Source organism: Esox lucius, chromosome 18 (genome assembly GCF_011004845.1).
Source record: "Esox lucius isolate fEsoLuc1 chromosome 18, fEsoLuc1.pri, whole genome shotgun sequence".
NCBI lineage: Eukaryota > Metazoa > Chordata > Actinopteri > Esociformes > Esocidae > Esox > Esox lucius.
In genome coordinates, this window is record NC_047586.1 from 4,215,719 (window position 1) to 4,243,332 (window position 27,614).

A 27,614-nucleotide genomic window follows, 5' to 3' on the forward strand; every position below is an offset into this window, starting at 1 on the left:
AGCAACATAAAGCCTGTTCTGTGTCATTGCCAAATTAACACGGCATTGAGGATGTTTTTGTACAACCGCTCTTATGGGGTCACTAAGAGGCAATAATCTATCCTCTCTCTCTGTCGCACCCTCTCTCTGACCCCTTCACTTTCTTTTTGTTCCCTCCATATATTTGTCTCATCACTGTCCCTCTATCTTTCCCTCACTCTAGAACAGTTCATAAGCGAACACGAACAGTTCCAGAGATCAACAGTTCATAAACATGAACAGGTTATTATAATGATCAAGGAACAATGTCAACGCTAATATCTCTCCTCTGGTCTAAACTGGTTCCATCTGACACAAGCCAAAAATCCTAAATTCACAAGCCCCCCCCCCCCCCCCCCCCCCCCCACTCACACACACACACACACACACACAAACAAACAAACAAACAAACAAACAAATACACACACACACAGTGGACAAGTAATGAAAGTCGGCCCATTTCTAATTTCTAAGAATAGGTCTAATCAGAAGGCCAGCTTATGTCCTGTTTACAGCAAAACTGGTTCCGAGTGGTGATTATCTGGACCAAGGATCAGAACCAGTTACATGATGTAGAAGAGAACGGGAAGAGGGGGATGCTTCCCCTAGCTGGCCCTGTTTCCAAATGCATCCCGTCCTCCGTACGCTGACTAACGTTGTCCTATTACCAGGGCTCATGCAGTGTGTGCTGTGAGATGATAACAGTGTTATGGGACCGATGAATGAGGTAGAACTGTGGTTCTACCTCATTCCTGTTGAGGTAGAACCACAGTTGAAAGATTCCCTGTTGAAAGATTCCCATCTCCTATTACTGTATGGGAGCGCTCTCTGCATCTGCCTGTATCTCTCTTCTCCCATTCATGCAAAGCCTGAACGCCGGCCATTTGACCGTGCTATGATTTATATGTCCACTTCTTTCTCTATTGAAGATACGCCAAAAGAATCGGTGTATACCAAGCCGATGCATTTTGTTTTATGCCAAGGACCTAGTAATTTTTAACGTATAGTTGATGTTCTGGCAAGTATGGATTGAGACGAAATCTTGTAGCTGCATTTTTTTTAACGCTTTAGTGTGCAGAGTCTGCGGTCGGATGAACAAGTCACAATCTTTGGCATAGAATGATGCACATTTTGTCCATGTTGTTGACATTCCCGAATGAGCAAACTTAAAATGGCAGAATACTGACACCACTCGTTGTTCCTTGTGCTTTTTTCCAGAAAGGATCGTTAACACTGAACTGTTTAATGACACAGAGGTTATTCAAGCCCAGGGGTACCACGTATTTTGGGCCACTAGAAGAAATCGACCAATATTCCTCATTCTTGCATAGCTGGCTTGCTAGTAATAATTAATCCCAAAACGGTGTATCAATAGCATGTATTATAATGCTGTTACCAAGCCAACGAAGCTTCCCTACACTAGGTGGCTGGTACTATAGATTAGATTCAGCTTTATTGTCATTGAACAATAAAAGTACAGTACAATGAAATGCAGTTAGCATGTACCCAGAAGTGCAAATAGAGGAGGACAGAACATTTACAAATACTTACAAGTATTAAGAATATGTATAATATGCCTAGTTGTTTGGGTACAAATGGCAGTTTCAAAATGGCTGCCTCGCCCAATGCGATGGCATAACTCTGGGACAATAACATTACATTCTTCATCGTGTTTGCTTTCGAAACTCACAGCTACAAAAGTTAATATCAAATTGCATTCATTCACGCTCACAGGTATTACATTTCTCTATAAGCAAAGAATAGTAAGCACGCGTTAGCTAGCTAGAAACGTTTGCATGCGTCCCTCCTAATGCTGGGTTATGGCATTCATGTTTAACGCAATTGCATATAACAATCTTGTGATCATCCCATATGGCATATGAAATGTGCTTGCCGACAAATATTGGAACAATAGTTTGTATGCATATAAAAACAAAATTATATAAACGTTATAAAAATAGTTGGAGACAAGAAGACAATCCCACAGTTATCTTCCCTAAAATCTTGTTTTCCTTCCTTCCTTGATTATACTCTTCCTCCCTGTTCTCACCTTCTTGCCACCTTCCCTCCCCCCATCTCTCTACTCACTCCCTGACCCTGGCCCTCCATCCCCCTTACTCAGCCACTTCCCTCCTCTTTTCTCCCCTCCTCCTGCCCCAATCTCCCTCTTGTCAACCCCTCTACAAAAGAGAATGTTCTTCATTGGTACTGGTGGGGAACCCATATATGTTCTTCATAGGAAAAGGTAAAAGTGTATTTCAAATAATTTACTTTAAGGGTTCCTCAAAGAGTTCAAGTATCTCGGGGTTCGCGAGTGAGGGGACAATGGAGCGGGAAATTGGCCGGGGGAATCGGAGCAGCGGGGGCGGTATTGCATTCGCTTTACCGCACCGTTGTGACGAAAAGAGAGCTGAGCCGGAAGGCAAAGCTCTCGATATACCGGTCAATTTTCGTTCCTACCCTCACCTATGGTCATGAAGGCTGGGTCATGACCGAAAGAACAAGATTGCAAGTACAAGCGGCTGAAATGTGTTTTCTCAGAAGGGTGGCTGGCTTCTCCCTTAGGGATAGGGTGAGAAGCTCAGCCATCCGTGAGGAACTCGGAGTAGAGCCCTTTCCGTCGAAAGGAGCCAGTTGAGGTGGTTCGGGCATCTGGTAAGGATGCCCCCAGGACGTCTCCCTAGAGAGGTGTTCCAGGCACGTCCAGCTGGGAGGAGACCTCGGGGTAGGCCCAGGACCAGGTGGAGAGATTATATTTTGACACTGGCCTGGGAACGCCTCGGGATCCCCCAGTCAGAGCTGGCAAATGTGGCTCGGGTAAGGGAAGTTTGGGGTCCCCTGCTGGAGCTGCTGCCCCCGCGACCCGATACATGAAGATGAGATGAGATGGGTTCCTCAAAGAGCTAATCGCCAAACCTACCAAGTCAAACCCCAAAAAGTTACTCAAAAGGTTCTTTGAAGATCCACTAAAAGTGGTCTCCAGAGAACGTTCAGAGGTTCTCCCAATGTTTAAATGTGAAAACCCTAAAAGAACCTACTGAAATTCCCAACCCACCACTTGTCTCCAGACCAGTGGCTGGATCCCTGGAGTTGAGGGACAAATGTGGGAGTGAACAGAGATAATGCACTAAGATGGAGAGAATAAGGAGGAGTGAGAAAGAGGGGGACCGAGAGAAAGAGGGTGAGGAAGATATAAATGTAGCGGCACATTAGAGACACATTTTCCCTGGGATCATACCGTCGTGAGAGAGAGGACAGAGAGAGATAAAGAGAGATTGCAAAAGACAGACAGACCAGGAGAAACCAAGTAAGGAAGAGAAGTACAGAGAACACAGGGTTAGGGAGAGAGGCTGTGAATTCTCTGAATACCACACAGTCACATAAAGTCAGACATTTCCACAGCCTTGAGGAGAACGAGATGGGAGACTGGGGGAGGTAGGGGAGACAGGATGGAGAGGGAGGGAGGCATGAGATCTCCCCCAGGAAGGAGCAGCCAGCCAGAGTGTTTGTGTGACTGTATGTCTAGCCCCAAAAACTGCATTTCGGGGTGACATCCATCCAACTCCAGACAGGAGCGGTGGAGAGGCGAAAGAGGGAGAGGGAGGGAGAGAGGTCAAAAGAGAGAAAGGCGAACAGAATGATAGTGGGTGAAGGGGCTGAAGAGAAGAAGAGAAAGAGGCGAAAAGGGAATGGAGGTAGAAGGAAGAAACCACCTAGGCTTGCATTCTGCATCGCAGTTCCCAATGTTCTCATCCCAACGTTCTCATCCCAACGTTCTCATCCCAGTGTTCTCATCCCAAGACAGTGATGTGGTTCATAACTGACAAAAATACTAAGTGAATTTCCGTATTTTTGTTGTTCAAAGGGTATTGGAATGTATCTGTGAAGAAATCACCTGATTTAATCCAGATATTCAATCATATTTTTTAAGTTTTACTAATTGGTAGTGTTTGTATATTTGCACTTGTGTGTTTGAAAAGTATGGAAAACTATTTGAAATACCAGATACTAAACATACACACATTAGGGTGGAACATAGAAAACTGATCCTTCGTTAGCCCCCTCAGATCTAATGAACTATGCTTCCATGTGTCTGTCTGTTCGGTCCCTGGCCACAAGTGCCCCAAGCCCCTACCACGTATGGGCTGATTGTCTGGGTATTTTCACCTCTGTATGTGTGTTTGTGTGTGTGTTTGTGCATGTGGTCTGTAAGCCCAAATAAGGGAATCTCCAGTCAGAGAACCTCCTCTCTTTCCCCAGCCCTACTGGCTTGTGGAAATGTCTTTCCCTCACAATCTCCACATCTCGATTTTGCTGACAATACTCTTCTAGGTACTCAGCCATGTAGCAGACTGTGTGTGTGTGTGTGTGTGTGTGTGTGTGTGTGTGTGTGAGAGAGAGAGAGACACATAGTATAAGGTTAAAGGTTGGGTTAAGTTTGGGCTGAGCATTAGGCTGTTGAGGTTAGGGTTCAGTTTAGGGAATAGGGAATGATAATAATTGTATAAATTATATTATTTTTTCTTATGCACAAAAGGATAGCTTGTGTGTGTGTGTGTGTGTGTGTGTGTGTGTTGGTGTATGTGTGTGTGAAACACTATAAGGTGTTAATGTGACGTTAAGCCACTTTGTCTCTGTTCGTGACTGGCCCTTTCGTAATATTATGACACACCGCCCCGAATACTCTGCATTTTGAAACACACCGACACAAGAGGAACAAGCTCACTGAAAATGTTTACCACTTGGCTTTATGAACGTTCATCATCGTTGATCTCCAGTTTGAAACATACAGAGAACCTCCTGCTCGCCTTCTCTTCCTCACCCATCATCCGTTTATCATCCTGTGCCTTCTCCTCTTCTCCTCACACACACACACACACACACATGCTAAGATGAGCATGCACACACACGTGCATACATACATACAACAACATCATCAACATCAACAACAACAACAACACACACAAGGCAGGCTAAATTGAAAGGTCTTCTCTGGAGAGAGAGGCACTAAACTTGATCAAACCAGTCTATTTGTCTCAAAGCTTCACTTCCTGTTGTATAACTGCTGCTGTCTTCTACAGCTTGCCGCCCACTGGACCTTGAGCCTAGACAGAGAGGAAAGAGAGAGAGAGAGAGAGAGAGAGAGAGGGGGAAGGAAGAAAGTAATGAAAGGAAAGGAAAAAATACTGAGATAGAGGAAGAGAAAAATCAGTGTGAAGGACAAAAAGAGAGAGAGAGAGAGAGTGAGACCAGGAGAGTGAGAGAGTAAAATGATAACATTCTGCAAGCACATTCCTTGCACTGTGAATATGTTGTCGTCTGCCACTCTGGCCTTGGGTCTGTTGAAAGCTTAATGCTGCGTCACAAATGTCTCCACTTCTCGTTAGCATAACCCTGTAGGCTGACGTTACTGAAGTGCGCTACATAGATAGCGAAGCGCTGTTGGAACTTAAACACTATATTCGAAGACTGGGAAATGTTCAAGCCAGTCCTGGGATGGGTGGAAAACCGGCCAAAAGCTTTGACAAGCTAAACCTTCCCTGTTTCACTCTGCTGGCTTTGTTCATCACTGTCTAGCTCTAGTCTAGCTCACTGTGTGAGCAGAGGCAGGCAAAATATGTAGGTTTTGACTCCAGACTGAATACAGACAGATTTGACCACAATTAACTTTTCAAGGCAGTTTAGGAGATTTCAATTCTAAGTACAAGGTTATGGTTAGGAAATGGTTAGGGTAGGCTAAAAAACAAAACACGTTTGACCTAAATTTGATTCAAGCTGTATTCCATCCATGACCCCATAACTACGACCAACGTGTTTCCCCCCGATCAGGTCGTATTGTCTGTATTGTCTTTGGTAATGACCCATCAGCTATACGGTTAGAAACATAATTGCCAGACGCGTGTCCACTGCTATCCATTCTATACTGGCATGCTTCCTAAATTAAACCTTTTTCCCTAGGGGACCCCTGGTGAAACGTAGTGCACTGTGAAGGGAAGGGATTGACATTTATCGAGTCGTACTGTAATCCGCTTCTCCTCCACCTACTTCATGCGAATGAATTACCAAGGATCCCACGGACTGTCATGTCTGCAAGTGACTTTACCAAGGAAGTGAGGGGTGCCGAAGATTTGGAAAATATGGAGGACAGAGCCAGCGGAGAATCCACAAAAAGAGCTGGAAACCGAGCTGCACTCCGTAACCGCGTGCCAAAATGTATGACCACACGTTTTCCTTGGATCATGCAAACACACTAATATTCAAAATCAAACTGCTATGTCTGTGTATCTGCCAGATGTGACTCATTGCCATGACAAAAGGGCAACCGGAGGAGTAGAGACAACACTGTAAATATCATCAACATGTACCTAATCATTTCCTGGTACTATTTGCACATTTTTAGAAACACTGAGCATAACTAATAATCCAACATTCAACATTATTTATTTTTTTCCCTGAATAGTGTTTACTTCTTTTTTGTAATTCCAACTCACACCGTGAATGCAGAACATGTCCACGTCGACGAAACCTTTGAATTGAAATGTAATTGATTTTATCCTGATGGGTTTGAGGAGTATTACCTCTCTCATCCTTTCTCTACCTCCCTCCATGCCCTCTCTCTCTCTTTCTCTCCCTGTTATCCATCTCTCAGACCCTTTTTCACTCTTCCTCTCACTGTGTCAATCTCATTTGCCACACACACACACTGAGTAAAGACACAAACACACGCGCGCACACACACTGTGCACTCACACTCCACTCTAGAATCTTTACCACCCACAGTCAACTTCTCATCTCAAGCGAAACTGTACACTCATACACACACACACACACTTCTCACACAGCTTTCAGCACTTACTCACCCCTTTACCATACTCAGCAAGATCAGATATCACCCCAACACACACACACACACACAAGCTCCTTTCAGACAGAGTTTTCTGCATGCTTGCTGTATTTCCATTAGCTTCCTCCTCTGTTCATATGTACTTTTTAAACCTCCTCCACACGCACTCCAAACTCACTGCAGTTGAAATTCTCCACCCACTCTGTTAGCTATCACATATACAATACATACATTTACTGTGCAGTGTTCAGTCCAGTGTTCACACACACACACACACACACACTGTGGGTAGAGACTGGTCTTGGCTCGGGAGTCATGTCTGCCATACGGCTGTAACTGCCCCCGCTGCTCTGGGGCTCCAGGCTTCTGCCGGGCGCTCTCTCTGTCTCTTTCTCTGTCTCTCTGTGTGTCAGGGAGAGAGAGAGATGCTGTAGGAGAAATAGAGTGTGAGAGGGAGATGGAGAAAGAGAGCAAAATAGATACCATCGAAGAAGGAATCTGGTCATCAAATACCTTTATGCCTTAAGAAAGTTTCAAGTCTCGACGTAGATATTTCTGTGCCCATTTCTAGCTAAAAGACAAATTCATTGGAACAATATCTGATACATTTTTGTTCCTGGAACACAGTGATCAATGTCACTGGATTAGCCAAACACCCGCTTTCCCTGTCCACAAGCCCATTCGCTTTCCCTGTCCACAAGCCCATTCGCTTTCCCTGTCCACAAGCCCATTCGCTTTCCCTGTCCACAAGCCCATTCGCTTTCCCTGTCCACAAGCCCATTCGCTTTCCCTGTCCACAAGCCCATTCGCTTTCCCTGTCCACAAGCCCATTCGCTTTCCCTGTCCACAAGCCCATTCACTTTCCTTGTACACAAGCCCATTCGCTTTCCCTGTCCACAAGCCCTTTCCCTGTTCTCAGTGCCCATTCGCTTTCCCTGTCCACAAGCCCATTTGATTTCCATGTCCACAATGTCCTGGCAACCAACCAGTTTATTTAAACGCAACATCCCAGTTTTTACCAGCATTAATGTAACGTAACATGCTACATGCCCACCTGTCACCTGACATCTCAGTTTTGCCTGGTAATGGTTAGATCGTGTGTGTGTGTGTGTGTGTGTAGACCTTCCATGTCATGCTGGGGTAGTGTTACCTGCCATATGTAAACAGACACCTGGGCCGTCATGCAGACCTGTCACTTAATACAATACAGCACAATGGAGGATGCTGGCTGGGGGGTTGAAAAGGGGGGGTAAAGGATGGGGGGGTTACTAGGAAAGAGAGGGTTAGGGTTAGGGTTATAGCAGTGTTAAACTACGGCAGAGAGAGAATGGGGAGAGAGAAACAGAGAGAGACAGTGTTTTGACAGCTTGGAGCCATCGTGCAGCAGCAGAAGGCAAAACTGTGTGTGTGTGTGTGTGTTTGAGAGAGAGAGAGAGATGTTGTGGGGGGGGGGGCAGTGAGGTGGGTCTGGTCGACCCTTCGAAGGCGTCAGTACCCTGACAGCTTGAGCCTCCAAGCCTGCCTCTGTTTTAGTGTGTGTGTGTGTTGGGACTCCCAGCATGCCCCTGGGCCCAGTAAGGTCACATGACACCAGTCAAACGCTGTCAAAACCTCCCAGAGGAGCACTGGTTGGACCCTGACACACACACACACACACCTTTAGTCGTCACTGTAAGTTCTAGAAGGATTTCTCCTGCACTGTGACCAATCTCAAAAAGACGCAGGAGTTTAGGACAGTAGGGCTGGGGTTTCTGCCAGCAAAAAAGACACTAAACTAAGTGCCTTCAAACAGATGCGTACATGCTTGTTGGCTGCTTAAAAACACGTCCAAGCTGCCTCACACATGCGGCCGCAAATAAACTGACGTTTTTTCTAAAGGGTAAACACGGTGTGCAGTGGCCCCATGTACATTTAATCAAAAGAATCTGGGCATTACCGGGTGCATTACCAGGTGCATTACCAGGTGCATTACCAGGTGAAACATTTCTTACTTAACTAGTTCTGACCTGCAATAGACTGTTTTTTTTTTTCAAATCTGACATGAGAAACTTCCCCCTAAATGCTCCTGTATGTTGCTCTGGATGAGAGAATGAGAGAAAATAATGACAATTGGAATGAGAAACGTTGTGGATCTTGCACTTTCCTGGTGTTGTTTTGGCTGATCTTTAAATCCTCCACAGACCTGGTTGTGTCCAGTCTCCCCCCCCCCTCCCTACCTCCCACAGACTGATATAGCATGGCTGCTTCCACTAGTTTAAAGTGTGGCAGGTAGAATCAATATGATCTTAATGGGTAGATAACGGAAGTCCCCAGGGACCAATTGGACTGGACATAAACCTGGTCCTGACAAATCCTGGATGTACACCTAGTCCTGACAAAATACTGGACATAAACCTGGTCCTGACAAATCCTGGATGTACACCTAGTCCTGACAAAATACTGGACATACGCCTGGTCCTGACAAAATACTGGACGTACACCTGGTCCTGACAAATCCTGGATGTACACCTAGTCCTGACAAAATACTGGATGTACACCTAACCGTTTGTCATCCTATCTATTTCTCTGTCCTATGGGAACTGGGAATGGACATACATCTGTACTTTCTGCCTGACAGTCACATTGTCCGTCTCTCCGTCCGTCTCTCTGCCCTTTTGTCATGCATCTCGTTCGGTTTCTCCCTCTGTGTGTCACTCCTCCTTTTCACTCCCTGATCGTCTCCCCCTCCTCATGGACAAGCTGTTTTTGTCTGTCCTCTATCCCCTTCTCACAGATAAGCTGTGTCTCTGTCCTCTATCCCCCCCCCAGAGACAAGCTGTGTCTGTCGGTCTGTCCTCTGTCCCCTCCTCACATACAAGCACTGTGTGGTGAATACAGACAGTCCCGGCTCGTCTATCCTTCTGACACAGAGTGCCACCCAGAGCCTACCATTATCCACCCTGGGCTGTCTGAAACCAGCCTGACCACTGTCAATTATACTGATGTGGAGAAGGCAGCAGACAGCACAGCATCCAGTACAATTACACCACTATTGTATTTAATGACTAGTAAGTCAGTACCTTTTGCGTTGCATAATGAAACGGGCTGCGAGTGCGTCTCGAACCCTCATTGTTCTGCCCGTAGCTGTGTCTCAGAGCATCTCACGGGGTTAAGTGCCATCCAGGCTGACACCTGACTAAATGTCCTTCTGACTTAGCGTCCGGAAAAGGTGCTTTGATGATGTCGGCGAGACGTGTTGATAAGGAAGGGGACGCTCACCGCTGGTTGGATCCCCGTTTCAGACCGGACAAATCTAAATCTGTGTTTTCCTAAAGCACCGCCCCCAGCGGAGCACAACTGTCACATATACCTGCAAAATCTCTGGCGTGGCGAACTGACAAGTTCTGCATGCAATTTGCTAGTAGGAACCAATCAGAACGCTTTCACATTTTCTGAGCAAATATTGCAGTTCCAATAGGCTCCTGTCCAGACCAGTGAGTCACAGCTCTCCCTGCAGATTGATTCACGTAGGTTGCGTCAGCCAGGTTAGCAGAGTTGACGTCTGCTCTTATAAGCCCGGGATGCTTAAAGTCATAATAACCTGGTATGTTGCAATACAATTTATAACAGACAATTCTAATTAGGCTGGTTCAAATTCTATTATAAGATTCCTGTTAAATACAATGAATCTATAATGAATCTACTGTTGGCATAGGATAAACGTGTCATGAATTCCAAATGATAATTATTAGTTCACGCAATACTTTACGTTATTTCTGGAATTGCAAAAAGGAACTTTTCCAATGCCCAAAATCGGAAAGGTTGTTGAACATCGCTTATTTTCTGGGATTCGATCTAGTGACCTTTGGGTTACTGGTGAGCTGCTCGAACCAGGAGGCCCATTCCGGACAGTAACATTGGAAATGAGAGTTCCAGCAGCATTGTTGTGAATTCCGCGTCAATGTGCCACGGGCTGGTTACAAGTCCCATGTGAATCGTTGAAACCAAATAAACGCGTGACATCCCGTTCCAGCCTTGTCTGAGGGCTACAGTCTGGCCTATTGGTTGCAGATTGGTTTTTTCAAATACACATTGAGAATAGTTCTAGATGATGATTGCCAACATGTTCAGGGCTGGTTCTGCAGACACACACTCTAGTCCTGGACTTAATACATTTCAACAAAGTAACTTAAAAGGAGTTTGCTTTTTTAACTCTAGGACCGGGCCTGATCTGTATCTGGGAAACCGGCCCAAAATCACTGCATCTAAGTGTCTACCCCAACACGGTCCATCTCTGGTCAACTCTGAGAGGTCCGTACCCAGATACAGAGTAAGCCTGGACTAAGACTATAAAGCCAGTCCTGAGGAGTCTCTGTTGAGCGCGTTTTTTAGTCCAGGGCTACACGTCTGCCTTCTTCGGGGAAAAAACGCTGCTCATGTCTGTGTACGCTGTAACAACGGGTTTCTATAGCAACGTTCAGTATAGACAGCCTGCCCGAAGTTTAGCATGCCACACTCACTTTTAGCAGTACTAAGTCAAATAGTGACTCACAAATTCCTCCTCCTTTCTTTTTCCAGGGATCTGCGGCAGACACTCAGGGAGTGGCACCTTCACCTCCTCTCCAGCGCCACCTCCTCTCCTCTTTGCCTCTACGACTGGACTTCCTGACAACTGTAAGCCTCAGTCAGGCCTGTCGGCTTCATAGTAAGTTGCATGAGCCACAGCATAGACCATTTTCAGTTATAGCATAGACACTTCTCGTCAGCCATAGCTCAGGCCCTTTTCGGGTCACACAGTCAGTTCCAAATTAGGTCCTACTCCTTACAAAGTGCCTCATGGGCTTTGGTCAAAGGAACGTAATTTCTGAAACACCTGTCCACTGGAAAGGGAGAAAGGGTCATGTTAAGAACACCGCTGGTGAAAGATCGTTGGTGCAGTCAAAACAGCGGCCACACAAAAAAAGTGTTGGGCTGGACATGTTTTTTCCCCCCTCTTACAGCTCTGAAAAAAGTTTTGCTACAGTCACACACACCAAGGCCTCTCACTCACACACACCCCTGAAGGCCTGTGAAAACATCAAAGCATTTCCACTGAAAGTCAGCAACACCTTTAAACTGCAGGTGTTGTAAAGCGTAGCCTGGGCAAGCAAGCCCGAGCAAAGAGGTGAAGGGAGGAGGTGGAGAGAGGAGGTGAACCAGGCTAGCACATTGTTGCTAATGTCCCCCAGAGCTTTGTTGAAGGGACTCAGTTCCCCTTAATGTTAGCCATATAAAAGGCTTTGGGTGTCACTCTGAGAGAAAGAAAAAAAAAAGGAAATTTGGTTTTAAGTAACACTTTAAATATGACAGCTAAACTCTGTGAATGTAACTGTTAGAAACAGCTTCCTACATTACTAAGACCACAATTGCATCAATCTCAATTCAAATGAACAGTTGAACACTTAAAGATGGGGACTGTTAAAGGAATTTAAAGTATAGCGATAACCATTTCAACTACAAAACTGAATGAATCTGAAAATGATAGGTAGGCTACAAACTTAAAATGACAAAATTACAGCGCGACCTATTTCACTTGAAGTATAAACTCAATATGATTGAAAGGAAAAACAGCAAGAGACATTTGTATTGAAGTACAAATCTGAGATATCAACTCAGATGGGATATCTTATCAAACAGGGATCTCCAAAATTACAAAGTCCTTATTTCAATCAGTGGTGACTACTGAAAAAAAATGTTTAACCCACATAAAAAAACAAAAAAACATTAAGCCCAAAAGGATATTATTTATTTCTGCTAAATATGTGAAGAGATGGTAAAAAAAAAAAAGCAAGTGGTTAAACAGTATATAAACAAGGTTTATGGTATCGTGTTTATCTATAGAACTGAAGTAATCTATAGAAATGTGGTAAAAACCAGCAGCTCTATAGACATACCTCCGCCCTCCGGTCGGACACAGGGGGAGAAAATAGAAAGGGAGCGAGAAGAGGGGGTAGAAGCGGGGAGAGAAAAGAAGAAAGCTTAAATACTTTGAATGATGATGTGGAATGTTAAAAAGTGTCCGAGAGAGGGGAGGGCCCCTGGCTACTGAGTTTTTCGTTGGGGGGTGGGAGGAGAGAAGCCGTCCCGTGGGACCATGGCCCGTCTCCTAGATCTGGTATGCGTGACTGAGCAAGACAGAAAAATCTCAACCTGCCTTTTTAACTTCGGGAAAACAATAGCAACGGCCGGTAGACTTCTTGTAGTCTAAACACCACACACACATTTAGTCAGAGAAGCAGAAAATGACGAAGCCCAACTGATAATACAGAACCAAATGTTAGCAACATTCAAACAGCCGAATCCTGCGAAAGCTAAACGCAACAAAAAACAGCACAATAAAATGCTAATAAGCCTGTTGGTGTGGGGGGTTTAGTAGCCACGATAGTGACAGCTCTTTCAGAAGCAAGCAGCTGAAACACAATCAACACAATTCGCCAGCCTGATAATTATAACTAGCAAAATCAAGGGAAGCATCCATTTTGAATCTGCTCGTAAATAATGTAATAACCAAAGCCGGCAAATGAACATCGGTTTCACCTATACAGAAGAAATGATCGAAATCGCAAGATTAGGCTTTGATCAGAATTATAATATTATACAATTAACGTGCCTTTAATTCAAAAAAAGAGTGATTCTCTTGGGTTTTAATTCAATCTACGGACATAAGAGCAATGTCTCTTCGAAATCGACACGTTTTTGTGCAAAGCAGGAGCGTGTACGATCCTTGGAATAACGGTGATCAAAATAATCCAATAAGTAACTAGGTGATTCATCTAGAAAATATGTCCCTGTACAAAACCAGTCATTTATTATATAAATATCAGCTTTAATGTTTACTGTAAGAATATAAAACAATTTCATTTTGGATTCAGTTTTTTTTACAAACACACATACAGTACATTAAAACACAGTAGCTTTTCAGCAGGACTCAATACATGTTGCAGTTCAGTTCGATCAGAACATCATGTTATTATTCCATTGGTTCCATGTAGGCCTGACACGCATTCGCTTAGAACTCGAGAAAAGGATGATCGATTGCTTCTTAATTCTAAAGCTTGTATTAGATAGTATTCCAGGAGTGTCTATGTTGTTGTTATTGTGGACGTGTGTGTTTAATCATATCTCGAGGATATGGTGGAATTACTTGAAACAGGGAAAAACCTGATTGAGAAAAGGGCCAACATTTCTATTATAGAAATCACTTCAATTTGAAGTACAACGCTCTGAATAATAGCTAGTAATTCAACAATATCTGCTTACATAAGCATAAATATACCAGCAGAAAAGGGGATGGAAATACCCCCCTTATTCAAAGCTTCAATCCGAGGCTACAATGCCTTTAAGTTGGGCTAAAAAGTAAACAAAACAAAACAAAAAAATATTTGGGATACAAACCGGTATTTAATCCGTTTAATTTGCATAAAGTCGCTGTTTTTGTCTGAATGCGAGCAGTCCCTTTTTAAACGAACTCCTTTCGTTTTTCTTTATTGTTAAGCGTTTCTGGGCAAATTAACACCAAGGTACTTAGGGGTCCTTTTTCTGCTTCGATTCTCCAAGCGTGAGATGCGATGGGGGAGGGGACTAGCCCTGCACGGCTATAGGCACAATGTATCTTCTCTTCTCGTTCTTTTTAAGAATACATGGATTTATCACAACACACTGATCAACGAGGTAGCCAAATGTTTTAGGCGCGATAGTTGGAGAGGTTGAAGTTAAATATTGCGACTCCGATAGAAACAAAAAAAGTTTTTTTTTAATTGTCTCATAACGCGGGGGCGGGGTAAATTTGTGGTTAATAATGAAAAAACTGTTTTGATGGTGATTAATTGTATTTTCCTTATATGCCTAAAATCGTAAAACATGATAAGTCACAGTTTTGAAGCTTTTAGATACATTGAATTAAAAACAATTATCCAACTAGGCTACGACATTGATAGCAAACAGAGGATTCGTTTTTTAAATAAGGAAAGTTTCCCCGCCCACTCGTCTCTGCTCCGCTGCTCATACCCCTCCCTCTTCTTATGTTTCCCCCTCCTCAACTAAGCTTCGCCAAGTTGGGTTTCACCTCACTTTTTCACTCTCTGTCATCTGCCAAAGTCCCAGATTCAAAACTTTAAGATACGGGAGTTGCGTTATTCGTTCCAGTCCCCGTTTTGTGATTTTCGTACATCCATACAGATCGATCCCGGTCAACTGTGTCAAGTGGTCGGCAATGAGCTCTAGTCCTTTGTCTGTAATCCGCACGCACTGCCCAATGTTCAGGGTTCTGAGCTCGTGCATCTGGCGCACCATCCTATTGATGCCATCGTCACTGATGTGGCACGAGCACAGGGACAGGGATTTGAGCTGGTACAGGCCCTGGGCGATGTAAGCAAGGCTCTGGTCGCCTATCTTGTCACAGAAGGACACATCTAGTCCCGAGAGCCTGAGCGTGCCCATCGCGAGGTGCATGATGCCGGTGTCACTGATGTTGTCGCACGACCGCAGGTTAAGGCTCCACAGGCTCGTCATATGGGAGAGGTGGAGCATTCCCGCGTCGGAGATGCCGCCGCAAAAACTCAAGTTGAGAACTTTGAGTTTGGTTAGGCCCTTTGAGATGTGTTTGAGGGACAGATCGGTGAGTTTCTGACAGTCCTGCAGTGTCAGGTATTCCAGGTTGAGGCAGCCTTCTGCCGCGCTGCGGGTCATCCCCGCCAGGTGACCGATGCCCACGTCAGACACATGCCGGCAACTGCGGAGGTTGAGGCTCTTGAGCCGGTGTAAGCCCCACGCTATGAGTAACAGCCCTGTGTTAGTGATGTTGCTACACCCGCCCAGCTCCAGCACTTCCAGGTTCTTTAGATACTGGGCGATCCGGCCCAGGCTGGAGTCCGTGATCTGCTTACACAGACTAAGGTTTAGGACCCTCAGGGAGGGGATCTCCTGGACGAACGCGTGCCCCAGGCCGTTATCCGTTAAGTTATAACAGCCACTCAAGTTTAAGCTCTCGATGTTTGGCATCCCCTGGATCACGTAGCTAAGGCTTCGGCGCAGGCTAAGGATCTGTACTCTCCGGATGCCGCGGGCCTGTAGGCTGGGGAAGAGGGAAGGGTTGGCCCGCCGTAGATGCAGCTTGGCTTCAACCCCCCTCCACACGGACTTGTGGTAGGAAGCGTCCCTCCAAGCGGCGCAGACTTGGGCCACTCTGCCTTTGTCCCTTACATCCAAGTAACTGAAAATCATGGCTAAAATTTCCGGAAAGAGGCACGATATGTGCGTCTCCATTTTACACAGGCATAAAAATCACCCAGGTTCCAAAGCCCGCCGACGTATTTCCCTCGGTAAAAGTAGTCACCCGTAATCCAGAAAAAAACGGTTGTGGCTTTTTAACAGATCTTTTCCTCGTTTCTCTTCTCACATTTAACTGTGCGAATCGATCAACTCCACGTCCCACGTGATCCGTCTGGTTGCGCAGTAGGATTCAAATGTAAAAAGCCCCAAAAACCTCGTTACAATACAGCCCCTCACCAAGAGGGGGAAAGGAAAGCGCTCGAGCCCTCCACGGTCAGACGACGGTACCTATTATGCCCTTAGAAACATGTCTACGCTCGCGCCGGGGATCCAAACGGTCGTACATTCTCGAAATAGACCTTTAAACTATCATAAATACACGGAGGGTAGGATTTCCAGTCGGCTTCTTTCTCCTCACCGTCTCTCTTCTCTGTTATCAGGAAAGGAGTGGGGTTTCAGTTTGCATTTGCGCTCTCTCAGCTCGCACGCATTGCCAAGCCGAGGGGCTTCCTGCCTGCCTTTGTCTGATCTTTTCAAACTGACTTGGCAGGGCCGCGAGCACGGCTCTACCACGGGGTGAACACACATAATCAAAACCAATATATCCCTTTGTTTATTAAATCAGTGGATATGATATTTTAAACGAAATATTATTCGCGTATTGGTTCAATAAACAACTATGTGATTTCTATTGGTAAATGATATCTAAGAGAAATTCAAAAGAGGTGTTTCCGACTCCCCCTTTTAGTGAGAGGAATTTGGTTTAGTCCAACTCAGCTGGAACAGTAAGAATAGTTCCCCTGGAAACCAACTTCTTACAATTCAGTTCACTTTAGTCTTAACCCTTTAGCTGTCGAGTTTTATCAGGTTGTTGTTTCTGTTTTAAATGTTTTTAATGGTTTATATTTGACTGCATCTAAAACGGAAGTGTGTGTGTGTGTGTGTTGTTTTAGAATTCGGAGTATTCTGAAAGAGCTCTGTTGCGGTTGTGTGTTCCAAATAGAATGTTGTACCTTGTCTCGCGACTGCGTTCCACAAATTGAAATATTGTATCATGTTTGCTCCACTGAATGTATCAAGTGATGGATACCTTTGTAGCTGAATGCCTCTAACGTTTACCAGTGTCACATTATAAAATGATACAATCTACGGCGAAATTGTTACAGGGATCACTCGTGCCACATTATATATATATATATATATATATATATATATATATATATATATATATATATATATATATAAACATATATATATAATTACATAACCCTGACTGATTGATGGATAGCTTTAATTTTCTTTCCCATACATATTTTAAGATTGTTCATGTTTATTGCCATGGTAATAACAGTTATTACATGTGATGTTTTCAAGATTGTGATGTGAAATTGTAGGTGAACCAAAATAGGAAGCAGTTTTTGATTAAGTCAATCCAAAAATATAAATATGGTTTTATACAAGTAGAAACAGAGAAAAAACCCTCTGTTTTCCAGAGCAGTTTTCCCCTAGAGCTTCCCTGATCAGGCCCTTGTTTCCTGATCACACATCTGCCGTAAACACGTAACAAAAGACACCACACAAGGCAGCAAACCGCAAAGCCTTCCAGAATACAATAATAAGCAGTGTGTCCTAGGAACGGACACCACCTGACTGGAAACAACGCCAGCAGCTAATATGAGAACGGACCTGTAGCTGCCAGTGACCAAGTCACCACACCTTGCAGAAACAGTATCATAAGTGTTACAGAGAAGAAACTTGTAAAACATTGTCAATCACTGAACTGCTAATTAACATTATTCTCACTTATAAACCAGGTGGTTTGAACCCGTAATGCTGATTGGCTGATAGCAGTGGTATATGATACATTATACTATTGGTATGACATCACCAACAGCGTTTTTGCCAATGCACCACGGCTAAACACTGTGTCCAGGCCCTCCATGTGTTGTGTTGAAGAACCCGTTGTATATTGACCAGTGTACTACACCCAGCATGCTTTATGGCTTACATATCCCATTATAAGGATGCTTATTTTTTATTTGGTTATTTCATAACATTAAACTACTCAAGTCCAGGAAACAGTCATAATTACAAGTATATGTATTTTCATATTGCCCTTCAGTCCTCGAAGACTGTTACCTGAACATACATGTAATGGTGCTGCATATATGGGTAAACATACATGTAATGGTGCTGCATATATGGGTGAACATACATGTAATGGTGCTGCATATATGGGTGAACATACATGTAATGGTGCTGCATATATGGGTGAACATACATGTAATGGTGCTGCATATATGGGTGAACATACATGTAATGGTGCTGCATATATGGGTGAACATACATGCAATGGTGCTGCATATATGGGTGAACATACATGTAATGGTGCTGCATATATGGGTGAACATACATGTAATGGTGCTGCATATATGGGTGAACATACATGTAATGGTGCTGCATATATGGGTGAACATACATGTAATGGTGCTGCATATATGGGTGAACATACATGTAATGGTGCTGCATATATGGGTGAACATACATGCAATGGTGCTGCATATATGGGTGAACATACATGCAATGGTGCTGCATATATGGGTGAACATACATGTAATGGTGCTGCATATATGGGTGAACATATATGGAATCGCTCTGCTGGAGAACATCTATGTAAGGATGCCCACTGGTAAACATATATGGAATGGTTCTGCTGGAGAACATACAGCTCCGGAAAGAATTACGAGACCGCTGCACCTTTTTCTTTACTTTCCAGAAAAGTCGAAAAGGAAGGTTTTGAGTGAGGAACAGAAGGGTTAAAATTTAGAGACCACTGCAAAATGAACGCTTCTGTTCCTCACTCAACTTTTATGGAAAGGAAAGAAAAAGTTGATGTTAGATGATGTTAGAACATATTTATTTAAAAAAAAAAATCCTACATTTTCTGATACACATTTCAGGTTGAAGCTGCTACATATTCTGAAGTACAGTAAACAAAAAACGAACTCTAAATCAACAACACACCAAAGCAACAGCTAAACCAAATTTTTTTTCACAAACCAACATTTTAACTTTATCATCCTACCTAACAAAGGAAATTATCTGTGTGTGTGTCAAACCAATAACATTTATATAGTAATAAACAAAGTGATTGGCTGGGTCATACATTAGGTGAGGTTGAAATCGGACAACCTGCTGCATATATCAATCTGAATCATCAGGTCATTATTTGCATGGCCCACAGGGAGAAAAAGCCCATTGGCCTGGCAGTGGAAGACTATGCAATGAGCTGGAACTCGGCTGATGTTCCTGACAATGTTCAGTGTGTTTTCTTAAGTAAAAATGTCAAAATGTCAAAGTCAAAAACACAGTGGACCTTGTTTTGTAGAATGTAACCTCAGCTAGTTTCCACCCCCCAAAAAAGTGGGTTGTTTTGGAAGGAGTGCAGGTCAAATAGAATAATTATATACATGCAGACATCCCAGAGTAGGCGATTCCTGACATGTTCATGCTGGAACGTGCCAGTATTGCCCAATAGGATCTCGCCGTTTTGCTCCGCCCACCTCCTCCTATAGGTTCACTGCACTCAGCTTTACTCCACTCCCACAGGAAGTGACAGATTGCGTGTTATCTTGGTGTATTAATGTGACCTGGGAATGAAAAGGATAAGCACCTAGACTAGTACGAAAAATATTGTGGAAGAAAACTCACTTCCCTATGTTTCCACCTGTCCTGCGTTTGGTTTTACTTCAGAAAGAAATATTCAAAAACACATTCATAGTCCACTGTGCAATTGGCCTCAATTTATGCTTGAGATGAGGAATATGCAAATATTAAAAACCAGTAATTAAGATAAACACATATCACCGAATAAACTCTTCACGGGGTTAGCCAAAATATTTGCTTTGAGAGAAAAATATAAATACAAAACTTATGTGCATATGTGTTTTAGTATACTTCTGGGGAAATTTTGGAAGTCCCTATGAGGAAATTCCCTAGATTTTGGAAGTCCCTATGAGGGGTTAGGTTTAGGGGTGAAAGGTTGGAGATAATTGGATTTTGAATGGAAATAGAGTCCCCACAAGGATACTAAATACTAAACTAATACATGTCTGTGTTTGTGTGCTCCTCTTCAACCAAACAAGATTTTCTGGTTCATCTTCACGAAGAGGGTGCATTTCAGGGAGGTCATTCAACTCCTCAAGCCTGATGACAGTTCACAGAGAGGGAATATTATCTCTGTTAAATGTTGGGATACAGATCTTGTGCCACAGGGCAGGTTTTTTGATAAACAGCCATCTTTTCCAGCCGGAACTTGAATGGGGACTGTAAATAAACCCCCTCCACTCCTTTAATGAAAGGAAACAATATAATATATATTGGCTTTCAAAAGGACTCACCCCCTGTGGGCCTCTCCTTATTTTGTTGTGTGACATTATGAAATCAGCATGGATTTAATTATTTTTGCCACTGATACCCACAAAAACGTCCATAATGTCAAAGTGAAAGAAAAAAATCTACAAAACACTTTTGAGAGCCACTGTATGTTGTAATACATTTTTCTAAATATTTGTTTGTCAGTCAAGTGTGTGCTTTATTTGGTAGAGGGTTATTATTCCCCAACTGGCTGCCTGTGCCCCCCGGCTGGCTGCTTGTGCCCCCCGGCTGGCTGCCTGTGCCCCCGGCTGGCTGCCTGTGCTCCCGAGTGGCTGTTTGTACCCCTGGCTGGCTGTCTGTGCTCCTGACTGCCTGCCTGTGCTCCCGGCTGGCATTGTTAGCTAATATGACAGGAGAGTGCTAGCAGAACTCACTGGAGTGTGGCAGACAGAAAGATGGCTGGAGAGAGAGAGAAAGAGGGAGAGAGAGGGGGAGAGAGAATGGGAGGACGAGAGGTGAGGGAGGCTGTGGTAGGGGAGGAAGGAGAAGAGAGGAGCAGCACACACAAACATGTACACATAAACAAACACACACACACACACACACACATATATTGAAACAAACACAAACAAACACAAACACACACACACACACACACACACAGTAGAATGTTTAGAGTGAAAATGCAACCTAGCACAACTGACTGCACAACACATCCCCTCCCTCCCACTCCCTCTCCCTCCCTCCTTCAATCTCTCGCACTCCCCTCTCCCTCCCTCCCTCCCTCCCTCAATCTCTCGCCCTCCTCCCTCCCTCTCTCCCTCCCTCCCTCCCTCAATCTCTCACCCTCCCCTCTCCCCTTTCATCAGACAAAGTGGCTAAAGAAGAGTACACTCAGGTTAAGAGATTCTAATCCACCCCTCCCCACACCACTGTTTTATGTAACACACTGCACAGTATAACGAAAATAGTGTGTGTGTGTTCTTGTAGTGCATCCCAGTGAGGAGCAGAATTCATCATCAGTCTTAGTGTACTTAGTAACCAAGGACAGTATGTACAGTGAGGACCTTCTGAGTGAGTGTGTGTGTGTGTATCTGTGTGGGTGTGTGTGAAGGCTGTTCTCTGCAGTGGTTGAGTTAGTTGGGTAAGCAGTCGGATTGATTGCCCCGTGTTGATGGTCTCACAAGCTGTAGAAGACCTCTGGCTCTCCTATTCCTTTCCACCTCCTTCAACCCCCCTGCCCCCCCCATCTATGCCCCACTCACCCTTCACCTCCCCCATGGCTCCTCCAACCCACACTTCACTTTACCAGCAGCTCGTGCGTCCAGGTTGTCCTGGTCCATTTGTCATCTTGCTGTTTCCGGGATACGACCCAACAACCTTTTGGCTTCCGGGTCAGAAGTAGGGGGTGAAGGGCAGGTCTGGGCGCACATGTGGCGGGGTGGCCGTGGCGACACATCATTCCAGACAAGCCCGTTTTTTAATTCAGTCGCGTCGAATTGAACCCACCAACAGAACACATACAAAAATAGAACTGGACCTGGAGACATTAAGGGAGACAGGAACATAATTATGCAAGACAAGGAGTGAGGGGAAAGAGTGTGAGGAGAGAGCTATCTGAAAAACAGAGAGAGAGAGAGAGAGAGAGAGAGAGAGGGGGGGGGGGTGAGGACGTTAGAGGAGCTGAAGGTGGTGGATAGAGAAAGAAAGGGGAAGACATGAGTAGAAAAAGACTGAGGGGAAAGAGAGAGAAGGAGGGAGGGATCAAAAAGGGAGCAGTTGAGAGAGGGAGAGGTGGAGAGAGAAAACAGAAGAGGTGGATGTAGAGAGAGAGAGAGGGATGAAGGGTAAGGAGACGGGAGGTTGGGGGAGGAAAGAGAGAGAGAGAGAGGAGTAAGAACTGGAAAGACAAGTGTTACATGCAAATCGGCAAGGTGTTTTGGAAGCTCTCGGAATATTCTGTCATGTGACGTGATGTGCTGATTCAGGGAGGGCTGATAATTGGATAATTGCGTGCCACGGAGCCGAGCTGATAACTGAGCCAGGGGCAACTGTTTCCTAGGAGACGTAGGCGTGTGTCAACATGCTGTTGAAAGCTGACACCTCGTGAATAGATTTTAGGATACTTTGTAGTTTTCTGGGGGATTTTTCTCCGTCTGCTCCAGTCTCTCCTTGTCGTTCTTATTTCTCCTCAGTAAAGCAGGATGATTCTTTGCTGGTTGCCTTTGCCACACACACACACAGATAATTCAAGAACACACCTTTTTCTACAGATTGAGCTGTAGAAGCTTCTTTAAGATTTTCAAATGCTTCTTTTCACAGGGACATGGGTGGTACCAAGGGGTTGTTAAATTGATTCCCTAAACTAGGTAGAAAAAAATCTGTATTTGACCAGAGCAAAACCCTAATTGGCCCTGTAAATTGCTTTGGAGCGTCTGTGTATGTATACCACAATTATAATCATATTAAAAGAGATATAGGGGATGTGTACCTACATGGTATTAGATGTGATATATAGGAGATGTGTATCAACGTGGTATTAGATGTGATATATAGGGGATGTGTATCAACGTGGTATTAGATGTGATATATAGGGGATGTGTATCAACGTGGTATTAGATGTGATATATAGGGGATGTGTATCAACGTGGTATTAGATGTGATATATAGGAGATGTGTATCAACGTGGTATTAGATGTGATATATAGGAGATGTGTATCAACGTGGTATTAGATGTGATATATAGGGGATGTGTATCAACGTGGTATTAGATGTGATATATAGGGGATGTGTATCAACGTGGTATTAGATATGATATAAAGGAAATGTGTATCAACATGGTATTAGATGTGATATATAGGAAATGTGTATCAACGTGGTATTAGATGTGATATATAGGGGATGTGTATCAACGTGGTATTAGATGTGATATATAGGGGATGTGTATCAACGTGGTATTAGATGTGATAAATAGGGGATGTGTATCAACGTGGTATTAGATGTGATATAAAGGAAATGTGTATCAACGTGGTATTAGATGTGATATATAGGAAATGTGTATCAACGTGGTATTAGATGTGATATATAGGGGATGTGTATCAACGTGGTATTAGATGTGATATATAGGGGATGTGTATCAACGTGGTATTAGATGTGATATATAGGGGATGTGTATCAACGTGGTATTAGATGTGATATATAGGAGATGTGTATCAATGTGGTATTAGATGTGATATATAGGGGATGTGTATCAACGTGGTATTAGATGTGATATATAGGGGATGTGTTTCATAGTGCTAATGATATTAGTGGAAACATTGGGTTAGGTAGGGACAATAGAGTTGTGGAACCTTTTAAAGTTGTGAAGTACCTGTGAAGTACCCTAATCAGTCTGTCAGTAAATGTTTTGGTACTGTAGCGTTATCTAGCCACCTGTGTTAAATACTATGAAATAATGTTGTAATAAGATTGTAATGACGTTTTAGATGAGGTTGCACCTGTGGATGAGGGTAAACCTGTTGATTGAGGTTACAACTTTTGGATTAGGTTTAACCATTTGGATGAGGTTGTGCCTGTTGGACGAGCTTAAGCCTTTTGGATTTGGCTACGCCTGTTAGATGAGGTTTCATCTTTTGGATGACATTACACCTGATGGATGAGGTCCGTTTTTTTCCGGATGAAGTCAAACTCTTTTGATTAAGGTCACACCTTTTGGATGAGGTTGAAGGTTGATGTTTTCATTAATATGGTTGATTCTAAGGGGATTACAGGACTCAGAAAATCAGAATGGAGAGTCTGTGATTCCCTCCCTCCATCCTGTCTACCTTCTCCTGGCCTGTCTGCTGTGTACAGGTCCTGAATGTTTTATGACCCTTCAGGTGTGTGTGTGGGTGTGTGTGTGTGTGTGTGTGGGTGTGTGTGTGTGTGTGTGTGCGTGTGTGTGTGTGTACACTGATGGGGAGGTAGTGGGAGACCGACAGGGGGTGTGTGTCTATATAACCATCAGCACAACACTCTCTCTTTTTTCTCTTTCTCCCAGCCCCCCCCCCCCCCCCCCCCCACACACACACACATCTTGCTTTCTCCCTTTCAGTCTCTCTCCTCCTTGTTTCATTTTCTTGTTCTTGTCTTTCTCTCATTTGCCCCATATTTCTGTCTTCCTCTTTCTCTCTTTTGTTTTGGACATACCTTTGAAAAGGGGGGCTCGTCGTGTGTTGCATTGGGACGTGTAGCTATATGTAGGTTGCAGACAAAGGAACATAGATAAGCTGGTTAAAGACAAAAATGTCATAAGACTTTCTATCTCAATTTAATAGGGCTTCATTGGCATGGCAGAAAAATACGACTGTAACAATAATTGTCAATGCAAGTTAATACAGTCATATATTACCGTTAACTTTAAGCCCACTGAAGTTTCAAGAGATAAAGGCACGTACCAAATATTAGAAGATTGGAGCAGGTGATCCAAGCATGAACGATATCAAAGAAAAAGAGGGACCGAAAGAAGAACAACAAGCGGTAGCCATGTTAAATATTCTCTAGGATAATGAGGCCCTCTGGTCAACCTGAACGATACCAGAAAGGATTTGAAAAGAATCAGAAAGAGACAGAAAGAGAGGTAGTGTGAGTGACTGAGAGAGAGGAAGAGAGATGAGACATCTATTTTTTAGGCATGCCTGAACCTGGAGAGAACAGAGGATTCTGGGAAGGCTTTGAAATGTGCTCTGCAAACAAGGGAAGGAAACAAAGGGTTAAAGGGAAACAGAAGGAGACAAAGTGAGTGAAAGTTAGAGACGGATACACAGAGAGAGAGAAACTGAGAAGCAGAGAGTGAAGGAGTGAGACAGAGAGTGAGCAAAACAGAGACAATGTGAAAGAGGGAGACAGAGACACAGACGGGAGTGAGAAAGACGGAGAAGTAGAGGGACAGGGTCAGGTAGAGGGACAGGGTCAGGTAGAGGGACAGGGGCAGGTAGAGGGACAGGTTCAGGTGGAGGGACAGGTTCAGGTGGAGGGACAGGTTCAGGTAGAGGGACAGGTTCAGGTGGAGGGACAGGGTCAGGTAGAGGGACAGGGGCAGGTAGAGGGACAGGGGCAGGTAGAGGGACAGGTTCAGGTGGAGGGACAGGTTCAGGTGGAGGGACAGGGTCAGGTAGAGGGACAGGGTCAGGTAGAGGGACAGGTTCAGGTGGAGGGACAGGGTCAGGTAGAGGGACAGGGGCAGGTAGAGGGACAGGGGCAGGTAGAGGGGCAGGTGGAGGACAGGGTCAGGTAGAGGGACAGGGTCAGGTAGAGGGACAGGGGCAGGTAGAGGACAGGGGCAGGTAGAGGAGAGGGGCAGGTAGAGGGACAGGGGCAGGTAGAGGGGCAGGTGGAGGACAGGGGCCGCTAGAGGGACAGGGGCAGGTAGAGGGACAGGGGCAGGTAGAGGACGGGCAGGTAGAGGACAGGGGCAGGTAGAGGGGCAGGTGGAGGACAGGGGCAGCTAGAGGGACAGGAGCAGGTAGAGGGACAGGGGCAGGTAGAGGACAGGGGCAGGTGGAGGACAGAGGCAGAGAGTCTGTGTGTTTCTCTGTGTGTGTGTTTGATGGCAGACACATAATGCATTTTCTGCACAGGCAATGTTCACAATATTTGTGTCTTTCAACAGTGAGTTATCCCTCATTCAGCAGTTAGAATTTTCTCATTGTGTGTGTATTCAAGCACAAGTCTGCTTGAATACACATGTGTGTGTGTGTGCGTGTGTGTGTACCAGTGTATTTTTGGTTTATCTGTGGCGGTGAAGCTGTCAGGAAATATCTGCCTGAAAGTGTTTTTATTCTTCACAGAGGGAGAGTGGAGAGACAGGGAGAGAGATGGAGAGAGACAGCCAAAGTCCTGCTGTTTTTCCCTCACTGCTGGGATCCAGCCTAACGCTAACACACCCACAGCTGTACCACCCAGAATCACATCATGATAACAATAATGAAAATGTGAATAATTTATACGCCGAGGCGGAAATACATTGTTTGCGGTTGAATTAAACATTACAAGCAGGAGTATTTTCTAAGGGGAATGTCCCCGACATGGAAATGACAAGAAGCGCAAACTCTGCGAGACGCTGTGAAGTCAGCCAGCTTGAGAGTGTGTGTCATTTCTATTGAAGTGCCTGTGTGGTGACCCAACAGAAGAGGAGTTCTGTGTCTTCTGGCCGCGGGGGAATCCGATACAGGTCAGGTTAATCAATCCAAGAAAGAAGCTCTAATCAGGCCAAGCCAGTCGAGACCAGCTCAGCAGCATCCCCTAGTGAACCTGTGAGCTCTGTGATCTGTCTGTGTGTGTGTGTGTCTGTGTGTGTGTGTATGTGTCTGTGTGTGTGTGTGTCTGTGTGTGTGTGTGTGTCTTTATCTGTGTGTGTGTGTGTCTTTATCTGTGTGTGTGTGTGTCTTTATCTGTGTGTGTTTCAGAGGGAGGAGGGTAGAGAACGAAGGGAGAGAGAAGAGGGAGAGAGATAGAGACCAAGATGGAGAGAGATAGGGAAGCGAATGAGGGAGGGAGAAGGGAGAGAGAAAAGATGGGGGGGGGGGTGACAGATGAGAGAGGGATGGGAGAACCCGACAGTGAAAGTGAGAAAAAAAGAGTGAGAAAGAGTGTGAGATTGAGAGAGAAACAGTGAGAAAGACAGAGAGAATGAGTTATAGAGAGAGAGAGACAGTAAGACAGGGAGTGAATGAATGAATGAGTGAGTGAGAAAGAAAGAAAGACAGTGAGAAAGAGAGAGCGAGTGAGTGAGTGAGAAAGAGAGTGAGAGAGTGAGAAAGGGACAGAAAGAAAGGGGGAGAGTGGGGGGGAGAGAGGGGGAGGGAGAGAGGGGGTGTGAGTGGGAGAGAGGGCGAGCCTGTATTATTCTGCCTGTGGCTCCATTGTGAGTCTGGTTCTTTGATGTGAGCTAAAGCCTAGTCCTCTACCCAGCCCTCCCCAGAGTGCCCTGATACTGTACCCAGGGCTGTGAAGCCTTCTTGGGCTGACATTCCCTCTGCTCCCCCCTGACTGAGGGCTAAGGCTAGTCCCCTGGTGGTCCACATAGGAGGGGAAGATGGGGAAAAGG

At 44.6% G+C, this 27,614-nt stretch overlaps 2 protein-coding genes across 5 annotated transcripts in view; one reads left to right on the forward strand and one right to left on the reverse strand.

Moving 5' to 3' along the window:
* Nucleotides 1–27,614, forward strand: part of wnt5b (wingless-type MMTV integration site family, member 5b) — a 99,948-nt gene that overhangs the window by 48,640 nt on the left and 23,694 nt on the right. Inside the window, exons 1-2 of one of the 4 annotated variants that reach the window (XM_010891998.5) lie at nt 6,004–6,231; nt 11,420–11,546. The exons of 1 other annotated variant lie outside the window; for it this stretch is intronic. The gene's annotated coding sequence lies outside the window, so the exon portion shown is untranslated. Of the gene's footprint in view, nt 1–6,003; nt 6,232–11,419; nt 11,547–27,614 lie in introns of those variants that run through there. 2 more of the 4 variants (XM_010891997.5, XM_010891999.5) reach the window with 2 other exon arrangements.
* Nucleotides 13,707–16,669, reverse strand: fbxl14b (F-box and leucine-rich repeat protein 14b). The gene has a single exon (XM_010891996.5). The coding sequence runs from the start codon at nt 16,142–16,144 to the stop codon at nt 14,942–14,944; it is 1,203 nt and encodes a 400-aa protein (XP_010890298.1). The 5' UTR covers nt 16,145–16,669; the 3' UTR covers nt 13,707–14,941.